The sequence below is a fragment of the Phyllostomus discolor genome, chromosome 7, assembly GCF_004126475.2.
Source record: "Phyllostomus discolor isolate MPI-MPIP mPhyDis1 chromosome 7, mPhyDis1.pri.v3, whole genome shotgun sequence".
Lineage (NCBI taxonomy): Eukaryota > Metazoa > Chordata > Mammalia > Chiroptera > Phyllostomidae > Phyllostomus > Phyllostomus discolor.
Window position 1 is genome coordinate 38,944,215 of NC_040909.2, and position 13,747 is coordinate 38,957,961.

Here is a 13,747-nt window from a genome sequence, read left to right on the forward strand (position 1 = left end):
CTCTACTATTGTCCCTGGTTACCTTAGCCAATAGGATGAATGTCATCTCCTCTAGGCAGCCTTCCTTGGCCAGGCCCCAGACTTAGCTGCATTCCACCCTTAGAAACAGCATGCATTGCACTGACCCAGGCCCTGATACTTGTCACCTCCCCCACTAGAGGGGATCTTCGTTGCCTATTGCCTGGCAAGGTGCTTGGAGCACAACAGGTGCTCAGTCCACCTGGGCTGAACAAACACCTCCCATGAGCCTCCCCAGGGGAGTGTCCAAGATTTCAAACCCAAAAGCCTGGTGCTTCCTATTTTTCAGTCACACCCACATTTGTGGGTTCCAGGAGGGCTTGGAGAGTTGGCCAGAGATCCAGTGTTGGGTCTAGCACAGAGAGCCTTGAAAACTAATCTTCTCTTGGCACTAGCCCCTCGGCCTCCCTGGCGGAGTCTCTTCTACAGCGAGCAGCAGTGGCGGGGCAAGCTCTCTGTCTTCCCTGAGGGCTGCTGCAGAGAGAGAAACTTCTGCCAGCGAAGTGCTCTGGAAAGAACTTCTCGGGGCCATTAGACAAGAGGGGTGTGACAGAGAGGATACACTTTAGAGATGCCCAAGGGGGTGTCCTTGGTCAGGCTGTGCAGCAGGAACCTGGAGATGTTGAAGAGGGTTTCGGGGAGATGGAAACTGAATGGCTCCTCCTGCAGCGAGAAAAGCAAACAGATTGAATTCCTCAACTGAGCTGCTGCTGGGCCAGGCTGCAAGGCAGACACCAATAATTCTCAGATACTTCAGTAAATAAACAGATCTGTTTAATAAACACCTACTGTGTGCAGGACACTTTACAGCCACTGTCTTATATGGCCTTTAAGACAATTCTGCACTGATGAGCAAACCAAGTCCCAGGGAGATGACGCGCCCAGGTCACCTGGCTAGAAAGGAACAGAGCTGGAACTCAAACCCAGACCCGAGTCCAAATCCCCAGCATGTCTTTCTTCCGAGTGGCACTGCCTCTGGGGTCAGTAATGATTCCATTTCCCTGAGCTCTAAAAGAGAAGACCTTTGTGCAATTTATGACATGACCATGCTATAAACCTGTCTTTAAAGGGAGGTAGTTAACGCTTTATAGCATGAAATCACATGCCTTGTCTCTGCTCTCCAGCAGCAGCCTGCCCGTACGATGCCCACCAAATGTACACACGAGGTGAGGCCCTCACTGCTTGTCCCTGCGCCCCAGCACCTGTGACTCAGGCCCTAAAAGACGAGGCACTCAACATGCATTAACTGAATGAATAGGTAGGTCTTCTGTACCTAGAGGCTGCCAGAAGCTCAGCATAGCGGACCAGAGGGAGTTTTCTATCAGAAAGGGTCCATAGAAGGTTAAGAATGCCCTGTTTTGAAGGAATCTAGCACAGGGTGTGCAAACTAAGACCGAGTTAGAGGAGAATACTTTAATCAGGCCAGCTACCCTCCTCCCTCAAGTGCTTAAATGGTAATAAACTGACATTGTCTTAAAAGTCTTGTTAGGCCACTCTCATCAGGGAGCCACCAGGACTTAGGCGTAACTGGTCTACATTCACCAGGACTCACTTTACACTTCAGTTCAGAGCCCAGCATTCTCTCCTCAGTTCTCACTTAAATGTCTATAGCCTCTGTTAGTTCCAAGAACCCAAGAAAACCTGAGACTGCACCCTTTTCTGGGTGACAGCCAGGGAGACGCCTGCCTCTGGTTACACTGCACTAGGTGTGGAAGCTCAGAAGTGTCCCAGAAAGAACGGCAGTTGGGGGAAGTTCCTCGGGTTTAGCACCCCTCCCCTGGGAGAGAAGCCATTGTGTCAGGAAAGGTCTGCTGCTTCCCTTGTCAGTCTGCTCTGGATCACAGCTGTCCTGCTGGGACCTGCCGACAAACCCTGAAGTACCACCTACCTCCAGGCCTCTGTACATGCTGCGACCTCTGCCAGGAATGTTCTTCCTCTTCCTCTTCACTTCCCCGTCCTTACTTCTCTCCCTCCTTTTGGCTTGGGATTAAGGGTTGCCTTCTCCAGGAAGTCGCCTTAGTCCTCTAAGCTTTTCCCTTGAGGGAACTGTACTGCAACTGCTTGTTGCTAAACTATGAACTCCTCAGGGGCAGGGACAGCGTCCTGTTCCCCACTGTGTCCCGAGGCCTCAGTGGACAGGGCCTGTCAGCAGGAATTTGTTGAATGAAGGAATGGCCCAATGAAGAAGTCTCAGCTAGAACAAACAGCCAAGGTCCCTGGCTGGTATGAAGCTGCCACAAGCTCACAGATGTCCACACGTCCTCCACACAGGCCCAGGTGGTATAGAGAGGAGACCACCCGCCACCCCAAGCCCCCACCTCTAAGTGTAGAGGAAGAAGGAGAGCAAGGATTCAAAGAGTCAGGTTCTGAAGTGGCGCAGGCAAACTGATACAGAGCTGGGGCCTTGACTTTTGAGCCTAGGTTGAGTTTGGGGTCTTCTGGGGGAGGTGGCTTCTTTCTGGGTGAGCACCTGATAGAGGACCCCTGAAAGGATTGCAAAGGGCAATGAGGTCCCTTGAGACCACTGACCCTGGTGTGGGGCAGAGATGAGATGCCGGCTTGTTGGCTGGCTCAGGCAGAGCCTATCATAGGGGTCTTTCTTGCCAGACTTCCTCCAGAGACAAAGAATATGCTAAGAATTCAGCACAAACAAGTGGCAAAGAGGTGCCCAGGTGGAAAGCAGGGCCTTAGAGATGGTCAAAGAACTGTGAAACGCTTAGCCTGGGAGAGCAGGCTGATGAAAACGCTTTAGAGACCTCTGCACCGGCTGTAGGAACAGCTGACACTCACCTAGGGTCGCTCTGTGCCAGGCACTCTTTCAAGTGTTTTTCTCTTTAGTAACTCATTTAGTCCTCACGACAACCCTATCAAGTAAGCACTGTTGCTACCCTCCCCCACTCCCCATTTTGTAGAGAAGGAAGCAGAGCACGGAGGAAAGGAAACAACTCGCCCGAGGTCAGAGAGTGGGGCTGGGATATGAGGCCAGCGGTCTGCCCTCTCTAAGTCAGTGGGGAGGAGCAGGGCAAGGCCAAGAGCACAGGCTCTGGAGCCAGCCTGTCTGTTCAAGTCCTGGCTCTCCTACTTACTAGCTGTGGAATCTCTCTGTCCAGTGCCTCAGTTTTCTCATCTGTAAAGTAGGAATGATAGCACTTATCTCACAGTGTGGTTGAAAGGCTTTGAATTAGCTGACACAGTGAAGCCCTCAGCACATTGCCTACACACAGCAAGTGCTCGGCTAAAGTTAGTCACTGTTATCAACCTGCGGGCTCATCAGCAGAGGATAAGCTAACATTGCAGGAGCTTCACGGACATTTGGTTAGTGACTGACGACACACAAAATGAGGAAATTGATGACGACCTGTCACCTGTTCCCCACTGTCAGGAGATACATTGAAAATAGCTTAATCAAAAGAATTAGAAAGTAATTAAAAAGAGCTATTTGGGTTTCTGGAGGTCAAGTCAACCCTCATGTTTTATAGAGAAGGAAACTGAGAACCAGGGAGAGGAAGTGAATTGTTCAAGGTCACACAGCAAGCCAGCTGCAGGGCTATGGAGGGACTGCAGGCCTTTGAGCTGGGCCCCCACACGACTAAGACAGGGCCCCATGGGACGTCCACCCGGATCGTGTTAGATAGCCCTTCGTCCGGCTAACCTAGAGTCTGTCTGAGTCACCCAAACCTGAAGCAAACAACTAGAAAGACCCAGTGTAGCTCTGGCTTGCTAATTCGGAAGCCCACAGCTTGCTACGTGTCAAACAAGTAGCCAACCAAGGAAAGTCAAAGTTCCAAACTTTGTCTCTCACGGGGACAGCAGGATTTCTCAGCAGGTCACCCTGCCCAGTAGGTTTATTTAAGACATGCCCAATGCCCCTAGCTCTGCAGGCAATGCCCCTAGCTCAGACATTGGTCTCCTGGCCACCTTACCGTGTACCGGTGAATGGCGTGGTAGCCGTGGTACAGCTCAGCCAAGTGCTGGAAGTGGTGGAACTTGCTGAGCATCGTGTCCTTCTGGGCAGGATCTGCGGTGTGCAGCGAGAGGGAAGCAGGGCAGGAGAAAGCAGACATGTAAAACCGTGTCCAGATGGAAGGGCTAAGCAATGGTGATGCTGCCAGTGTTGGTTCTGCCCCAACAGCAGACCTACGCCAGGAAGAGTGGCGAAGAGGTGAGGTAGATGGCAGAGGTGCTCTGTTTAGGAGCTAGGGCCAACCCAAGGCAGGTGAAGTCTCAGCCTGGCAGAGCACATGGCCAGGAAAAGTCTGGGGATATTTTTTGCCGGTTCTCCCAGGTCCCACACTACATTCTCCCAGAGGTCATTCCACTAGGAGAGCATGAGCTGGGGCAAGAAGAGGGTGATCGCTGGCACTCAAAGACATACCAGAAGGGCCTGGTGGGGAGGGTGAGCAAGCGTCAACTTTATGTATGCTCATCTCAGGCCTATTCCCCCTGCATCGTTCCTTATCGATATCACAGACCGCGGGCCAGAACAGAAAATGCCACCCTACAGGTAGGCTTTATAGTTATTGAACTATACCCATGGCTTCTGTGAAGCAGGGTAAGATTACTCCCACGCCACAGACAGGGACTACAGCTGAGGAAGGAACTGTGACTTGTTACGAGTCACCTAGCCACTTCCAACTCCAGTGCTTTTCCCATTCTTGCATGCTGGCCTCAGGCTAGTACAGAGTACCTCCCTGCCTTGCCACTCTCAGAGCTCCCTCAGTGCATCCTGGGAAGTCTTGTGAAAGAGCCCAACACTGAAACTATATTCCTGGCTGAGATGAGTGAGAATCTAGAGTGTGTTATTGTAGAGTGATCTTTTTCATCTTTTCGTTTAATTAAACTATTTTTTTAAACCAGACTTCACCCAGGTCCAGTTATGGGCTTCCAGGTAGCAGGGGAGAGACATGTTCTGAATTAGCGACATAGGGTAGGACCTCCCATCTATAACCCCAGGACGGTCCTCATACCACCTTTCAGCTTATAGGCAAACTGGAAAAAGATGACACACCAGATTATGCCACTGCAGGACAATACAGCAAATAAACAAGCCCAGGGCTTTAATTAAAACGTCCCAGCTCTTTCGATGTTTATCTCGGTGACAGAGCCGGGCTGGGGAAAACAAGCAGCCTGGCTGGTGTTTACTTACCTTGAGCTATATCGAGGCACTGCATGGACAGCATCCAGTAATAATAGGCAGCGTCATTAAATCTGCTTTCTACCACTGCGTTGTGTGTGAGCTGCTCCAGCACCCTGACTGCTTCCCCCTGCCGCCCGGCCTTGTGGAACGCTGGAGGGGGCACAAAAGCACACACAGTTCAGGGAGTTAGAGGGAATTCTGTGGGACTTGCAAGGGGCTGCTGAGAAGTAGGACATTCATCAGAGCATCTGCAGCACTTCGTTGCTGAGATGCGCCTCTCAGGCCGAAGGCTATAAATAACTGAGGCTATATCTTGAAAAAACTACAGTGAGATTTGCTCCTTTTGGTTGGGAAAAGGCAACCGACTTTGGAAGGCATGGCAGCAAGAAAAACTTGAGGGGCCAAATTGCAGGGCAAAGTCTGAGGATGAAACTGTTGTTCTTCATCAGTGAGGTTTCGTACCCACCCCAACTCCAGGGCAAAACCTTGTGACTCCTGGGGTGACACTAATAGGACCTAACACTTGAACAGTCTTGGTGGTTTAAAAAGCGCTTTTCTTGCTGATTACCTCAACGGGTCATCACAACAGACTTATGAAGACTTCTTTTTTTTTAATCGAATTTACTAGGGTGACATTAGTTAATAAAACTATATAGGGTTCAGCAGTACCCTTCTACAATACATTATCTGTACGCTGTGTTGTGTGTTCACCACCCCAAGCATGAAGACTTTCTTAAATGGGCTCCGCAAGGTGGAGATTTTAAAGCAGCATGCCCTAGGGCATACAACTGAGCCCAAGTCAAGTCCTCAGTCTACAATTGAGTGCTTTTTGATGACAACCTTGAAAAAAAATTGGCTTTGTTTTAGCAATCGAACATTTGTGAAAACAAGCCAAAAGAAAAAAAATCTCTTAATTATTCCTATACCCATTTAAGAGAAATTTCCTCTACTCACTATGTGCCAGACCCTTGGGATGCCAGGAAAGCACTTGTAGCCATGGCACTTGCCCACATGTGGGCACTCAAATGATCCAAAACCTCAGCTTTAGAGAAGGAAAAGCTCTGGCCTTTGTTCCATTCTCATTTCCAATCTCTCATCCGAGTACCAAGTTACTATGGCGATAGATTCTTGGAAGGGCAGACACAGACAGATGGATAGGTTGATATGTTTTGCCCAAACATGCAGATACTTTAACAACTGGGTTCTCTGGAAATGCTGAAGCAGGAGAGAACACACTGTCTTTCAAAGGCGGCTTTAAGCTGAAGAGCTCCAACAGGGAGACATTTGTTCCAAAACGTGTCCGGAGGTGGCAACCATATAGACGTGTAAATGAGATGCCACGGAATATGACACACCGACTTCAATTAGAAGACTTCCTAAAGAGGCAGCAAAGCCTAGCAGAAGAATCAGGTTCCAATCCCCCAGCCAGGCAGATCCTGGTCCAAGCTGGGCTTTGTCACTCTCCGACTTTGTGATTCTGCAGGGGACAGCTAGCCTCTGCCTCTCTGCAGGGCGTGGCTGAGACACTGAACTACAAGGATATGTAGTTGAGTGCCCAGACAGTGCCTGGCACAGAAGACAGTCATATTTTAAAATTATTATTACCAATTAAAATTCTATACTCCCTTTCATTTCTATTTCAGATACTGCCATACCTAATCTGTGGTCACTTTACCAGTAGGAATGCCGAGGAGCAAACAATATACCATTTATCTGAGCCAGAAAGAGATCCAAGTTCCTCTTCCCAGCAGAGGAAAGGGGCCAGTGAAACCACGCTGGACAATGCGGGAGTCCACTCATTTTGTCCTTGCCCCAGCCTGACACCGATTCCCTCTCTGCCACTTCCTTGCTGTGAGACTTTAGGCCAATCCAGTTACTACTTCCAACCTCAGTTTTCTCATCTACAAAATGGCTCCTACATCACAGGGCTGTTGGCTATTGTGAGGATTAAACGAGAGGATACATTTGAGTGCATGGTGCTTTGCTCAGACAGGAGACAGAACCTGTCTACGGGCCTGAGGCAGGTGAGTGTGTGCACCCAGGTATGTCTGACCCCAAAGCCCATGTTCTTTCCACTGCTCCCCAGTCTTCACCACTAAACACATCACATGCCCAGATAAAGTTGTTCGTCTTGGGGCCCTCCATGGGAGCGGCTCGGCAGCCTTCCTGAAATGCGTGTAGGGAGTACCTTCTCTTACCCCTTCTGCAAGTGTCAGTTGGTGTGGCCTACCTTTCTGGGCTTCCTCAAAACGATCGTTCTCTGCCAGCCACTGCGCATAGGGCATGTAGATGTCATCTTTAAACTCAGGATGCTTCTCACCCAGAGCAAAGGCCTGGAGGAAGGAATGAATGCATTTGTAATAAAGCAGCCCCTGCAATTCCCATGAAAACATGGCACTTGGCTGAATCCATCAGGGATGTCATATTTTGCCAGCCTGACAACTCAGAAGGGGAGAGTGTCTCCCCCTCACTACCCCCAGAAACACAAAAACAAACCAGCTCTTTGAAAACAAAAGGCAATTAACAGCAATATGCAAGTGACTGGATTCAATAATAACAGTCTGTTTCTGGACTGCAGAAGCAGCACAAAATCGGAAACATTTTATTTTGAGGGTTTGCGTGGGCTCCTGGAGCGCTGCAAACAGATTTCTTTTAATTGCAGGCAACACCTAAGGAAACAGAATTGACATTATCATACTGTGTATTAGCTGTCAAAGATGATGATGGATTAATGCTGTATGGGACCCGATGACTGCCTTATCTAAGTCCCAGAACCACCTGTCAGGCCAAGAGAATCGGAAATGAGTCACAAGGGACAGTATGTGGCAACAGGGAGAAAGTCTGCCTGATACATAGCCATGACTGAGTAGTTCCAAGATGTACTAACTTATGCTGCTTGAGAAATCTGATGAACTTATCTCGAGAGCCCATTATTACCTCTGTCCCTGGCTCCACCTTTTCTCATCAGTGACCCTGTCACCTCACCAAATGGGGCCACTCAGAGGGCAGCAGGAGTCAGGCAGCTCATACCCAGAAAAGCCCTACACTCTGGCTCTTTAAACTAGACCATGGTGGGTAGGTGAGGTAGGGGAAGGACCTAGGGCATAGCTTCTAATCCTCTTGGGGATGAACTTCAGTCCAGGGCACAGGTAGCCAGTAGCTGGAGTGATGACTTCAAGCCACAGAGGGGGCAGTACTTTGCTGCTTCTGCATCCTCACCCCAGTCATCTTTCCTGCTGGCCTGGCCAATGCTTCTCACCTGCCCTTCATGCAAGAAGAGCCTAGGTCTCCAAGTGGCCTTTGAAACAGCTCTGGCAGCCTATACCTGGAAAGTATGGGTGACTTCCTCTGTCACCCAGCAGGTTTTATTATTTTATTTTTTAAATTCACCCCAAGATATGTTTATTGATTTTAGAGAGAGTAGGAGAGAGAGAGAGAGAAACATCAATATAATCTGTAGCCTCCTGTATGTGCCCCAACTTGGGATCAAGCCCGCAACCTTTCAGTGTATGGAACAATGCTCTAATCAACTGAGCTACCCGACCAGGGCCACCCAGCAGGTTTTAAATGTCACACAGGTGCGTCTCCATGTCAGACATGTGTCACTCTGTGCTGCTGGCCAGAGGCAGCTCAGACCAACAGCAGGCAATAGAGGCTATTGCACTAACTCTCACACACACAGTCTCTATCACAGGGCTGGCACAGGGCCAACAGTCCATAAAGATGCTCCGAACAAATGAATGAACGACTAAACAAAGGAAAAACAGGCATCAAAAGGCCCTCCAAAACAGGCTTGGAAAATTCAAGATTAAGTCTCCTGACTGTTACGTTAATGTTTGTTCTCACAATGAGGGGAGCTGTTCTCCATCTAAACCCCTAGAAGCCCCTGTGGCCCAGGGCTCAGACAGGACTCCCTAACCCATGAAGTGTGTTCTGCCCTCACCTCATCCCAGCGCTGGGTCTCCACATGCAGCTGAACCAAGGACTTCAGGTCACCAATCTTCAGGTAGGTCTCGGCAGCATAGCCAGGGTTATCCAGCTTCTTGAAGTAGTAAGCACACATCAGCAGGGGCTCCCGCTCAGCCCTGTCCAGCTTACGGGCAATGTCAATTAACCTGGAGAGGCAAGCACACAGGGAGGAGACGGACTCCTGTGAAAGCAGCCTGATGGAAGAAAGTGGTGTGAGCTTTTGGGTCTTCTCAAGGGCAGGCTCTGTATCAACTCATGTTGATGTCCCCAGTGCTCAGTATAGTGCCATGGCCCATGGTGCTTGACGGGAATTATTAAATGACTGAAGACACACTCCAGAAACAGTGCCCAGTGACCAGGAGAGGTTGTCTGTGAAAGGATACTGACCCCATCCCACCCCTACCTCCTTTCACGTGCCTTTCACAGGAGTTACTAATCTATCCAGCAGGATGGGGAGAGAAACAAGCATCTACCCTTCACCTACTGTGCCAAGAATAATGCCATGAACTTCCACGTATGTGATCTCATTGAATCCCCACCACCGTAAGAGGTAGTACCATTATGCCCACTTTACAGATGAGAAGACTAAAGGCTAAGGTAGAAGGCGAAGCAACCTGTTCAGGACTCTGCAGCCAAGAAGTGGCAGAGGGCTCTTCTCACCACTGTTTCAGGAATTCTCACGGGAAAGCAGAAGCAGAGGTGGGAGCATTCTTCAGTGACAGGATCTCTAGAGGAAGAGGTTTGTGTGGGGCCTGCTCTGAGCTCTGGAAAGAAAGCCTGCAGGAAATCTAGACGGTGCCTCTCTTCCTGGCCAAGGTGCTACCCACGAGTGAGGGGGCCACTTCTTCCCAGTGAGGACTGGCTCTCCCACTGCTTGTGGGGATGTGGGGGCCAATGAATCAGGCCAGGATTTGGGGTAAAACCAGCTTTCCCAGGGGAAAGGGGTCCTACCCAGCTTGCTCTTCGTGAGAAGGGAAGGGGAAACAGCTGTAACAGATCCCTGTCTCCCAGACAGGCAAGCTCAGGGAGGCCTGTCAATCCGTTCTTAGAATAATAATGGAATCTAAAAATACTTCTCAGCAGAGAATCAACACATTTTTAGGGAAAGGTGGCACAGGCAAATGCTTAAAGCTCCCCAACCGAATGTCCCCAGAGAAGAGGCACCTTTTACACCCAGACCTGCAAAAGGGCAGACCGTGCTGAATGTCTCTTTCCTGGACTAATTTAAGTTTCCTCAAGGTAATCCTGTTCCACATCAGTCGCAAAAGAAAGTGACATGAAAAACTGGAGGGGAGAGAGCACTTAAGTCTACCGGGTTCTCTCCTGTGCCATCCTTTTTTGTGGAAAGAATAATTTGGGGGAGGGGAATCTGTGCCTCTTTCTTCAAGAAACTTTATTCTTAGACACATGCCAACCACATAGTGGGGTTCACAGGGATGGCTTAGTCTTAACCAGCCCCTCTCCTTCCCCAGGTCCTATCTGGACCACTGCTGCCTGTGGACCAGTGTGGCTTCCAGAACAACCAAGAGCCTTAAGGGCTCAGTCTGAGCTGACCTCAGAAGCTGCTGCCACTCCTACTCTCCTTTAACAGCCATGACAGAGTGCACACATAAACGTGTGTATTTACATACATGCATGCACACACATGCACATGTATGAACACGAAGCACACTTTCTCTGACCTTCCCCTGTAGGTCTGATGCTCTAAGGGCCCCAAGACTGAATCCATCCCTTCTCTGGCAGCTCCACCCATTCCTGTTCCCCTTCTGTTCTCTACCTTGGCGAGTGGCATTACTGACCACTAGTCTCAGATCTCAGAATCAGCCTGCAATACCCTTGCCTGGCCCCACACTTAGTTGGGTCTTGTCAGTTCTGCCTACTCCACACCTCTCCTTCATTCCCTCAGCCACCGTATTTCTCCCTGGTCTACTGCAGTGACCACTTACCTGGTCTCACTTTCTCTAGTTCCCTCCCACCCTTCTACATTCACTGTCTGAGTGGGCTTCCGACAGCACAGTCTGACCAGGGGTCCTCACTACCTACTGACAAATCTAAATGCCTCAGTTTGGCCCTGGCTGGTGTCGCTCAGTAGATTGAGTGCTGGCCTGTGAACTGAAGGGTCGTTGGTTTGATTCTCAGTCAGGGCACATGCCTGGGCTGCAGGCTGGATCCCCAGTTGGGGGCTTGTGAGAGGCAACTGATCAATGTATCTCTTGCATATCAATGTTTCTTTCCCTCTCCTTCTCCCACTTCCTTCTCCCTTCCTTCCCCTCTCTCTAAAAATCAACAAATAATTTTTTTTAAAACTGAACTTTAAAAAAAAGCCTCAGTCTGGCCCCTGAGGCCCTCCCAGTGTGGCCAGCCCAGATCCTCCTGCCCGCAGCCAGATGTCCCTCACTCTCCCCGTCCTCCACCTTTTATTCTAACCACAGCCAACTCATTTGGTTTGTACTGCTCTTCTGGCCTGCATGCCCTGCCCTTTCCTATCATCTCTGCCTCTTGAAATGTGCCAAGGCCCTTTATGCAGACTAACTCCCAGGAGAAGACAACCCATGGTTCCTCCTATGAGAATTCACGTTTCCTTCCATGATGTGCTAGCAAGTTTCCTTGTTCTTTTTCAGTTCCTGCCATTCATGATAGGTGTTACGGCACTGAAGTCGGTCAGATGAGTTTGAAGCTCAGCTCCATAATTTCCTGGCTATTTGGCCTTGTGTGATCCCTGGGTCCTTAAGCCTTGGTTTCCTCATTTGGAAGATGAGCACGGAAATGACCGCAATTAGGGTGCTGGAAGAGAACCAAGCATCTACAAGGAATCGCAGCACCTGGCTCGTAGGGAAGGCTCAGGGAATGGCAGCTCCAATGTCTGGGTGTCTCCTCCTCCTCACTCCCTTCCACCCTCTCCCCCAGGGACTCACAAAGCTCCTAAAAGGCAGCAAGTGCCTCATTCAAACGCTGTCTCAAAAACCTAGTCAATATCACATTTGGATTGAATTATTAGAGAAACACTATTTTTTTCCTTGCCAGTCAAAATCAAGAGTTGACAAGACATGTCATGCTACCAAATGCTTCTTGGGGCACAGACTGGAAACCTACATGTCAACCCAGCCATGGTCACCGCTGATCTCTATGGCCTTGACATACTCTCCGGCTGAGATGTACATCTCCACAGCAGATTTGGGCTCGTTGGTATTTCTAGCCCAGTCAGCCTGTTTGGTGATTAGCATCTTTGTTTCTTTGGGGTCTCCAGATCCAAGGAAATCCTGAGGAAGCACAACAAACAAAAACACTCCGAATTAGAACTTCCTGCTGCCAGCATTACATCAGGCTGCTGAAAGCTAAAGCAAGGAAGGGCCTGTTTGGCTGAAGCAGGCGATCAGGATGCAAGTGTGAGCCCATCCCTACATAGCTGACGGGGGGGACAGTCCCAGGTGTCAGGGAGGAGTGCTCACAGGCTGCCCCACAGGTGCTCCTGGGGCGTACTGGGACAGTGTCAAGGACTATGGCCCTCAACATTTCCTGCCCTTCCCACTAACGGACATTTTTTCTTTAGCTAAACAACACTTTCCAGCCTCTTTGCAGTACTGTATAGAAACTCTGTGCTATGGAGGGTTTATGATCAGGTTTCTCTGTCTGCCTCTCTCAGAGTTTGATGTATGTGTGACTATTTCTATATAGTGACTCTGCAACCTGGTTGCATAATTTTGAATATTCAGACTTGCAATCTTTATTTGGGTAACAGGGATGATACCACATGCCTCAGAGTGAGGCTGAGCACATTGTCCCCTAAACTTAGACAGACAGAGCCTAGAAGAGCCCCTTTGTGACCTCCTCCCCATCACCACCACACTGGAAGTACTATTCACATCTGTTTTCTGATTTTATTCATGTCCTCTTGCCTGAGTTTAGGGCATCATCCCAGTGGCTTTGCCCCCAGGTATTGACCTAGGGCAGATGCATAGCACAAATGTTTTTGGTTAACAACTTCTCGACTGACTAGTACCACAGTGTTTAGGGATCAGGTCTATAGGAGTGGGGATAGCGGGAAGCCATGGGGGACCTGAGGCAGAGGGAAGGGTCCTGGAGAGAGCCCATGAAGGAAGAGAGGCCTGTGGATCTTTGGGCTCAGGGGCCCAGCCTCAGTGCCCGTGTGCCTTCCACCACAATGGGGCCTCTAATGGGCCATGCCCAGCTTCCCTGGGTTGGCCTGAGAATGCATGAGAAACAGCCTCAGAAAATCACCTCTTCTCAGGATACAGTCACCCAAAATATATTCGTGGGAGTCTGCCATAATTGAGGCAGCTTTGGTGCTGACATTTTAAAAGGTGGGGGTTTTCAAAAAGGGAAATTGAGAGCTTTGAGAGCCCAGATCTGCATAACTAGTAAGAAGCAATTTGTCTCAGGAATAATGTACCGTGCAGAGAATGCGTTGTGTCAACCTCATAAAGTATAAAAAAAGCACTCCTTTCCCCATGATTAGCACTCATTTGTCAAGAAAGTACAGTCAATGTATTCTAAAAACCTACTTGAACAATTAGCACTCTTTTTTTCCCATTTGCTTTCAGGGTAATTGTGTAGCCCCTAAAATAATATATTAGATTGGCCTAACACAACCAACTGTTTTAA

At 49.4% G+C, this 13,747-nt stretch overlaps 1 protein-coding gene across 7 annotated transcripts in view; it reads right to left on the reverse strand.

Annotated features, from left to right (window-relative positions):
- The window catches only part of IFT122 (intraflagellar transport 122), a 74,317-nt gene that overhangs the window by 6,116 nt on the left and 54,454 nt on the right, over positions 1 to 13,747 (reverse strand). For 6 of the 7 annotated variants that reach the window (XM_028518026.2, XM_036030767.1, XM_028518027.2 and 3 more), the window contains 6 exons: positions 12,218 to 12,384; positions 9,099 to 9,270; positions 7,386 to 7,488; positions 5,165 to 5,305; positions 3,942 to 4,036; positions 581 to 681 (listed from right to left, as the gene is read on the reverse strand). In XM_028518026.2, coding sequence (XP_028373827.1) covers positions 581 to 681; positions 3,942 to 4,036; positions 5,165 to 5,305; positions 7,386 to 7,488; positions 9,099 to 9,270; positions 12,218 to 12,384 — 779 coding nt within the window. The remainder of the gene's footprint in view (positions 1 to 580; positions 682 to 3,941; positions 4,037 to 5,164; positions 5,306 to 7,385; positions 7,489 to 9,098; positions 9,271 to 12,217; positions 12,385 to 13,747) is intronic. The other variant, XM_036030769.1, reaches the window with a different exon arrangement.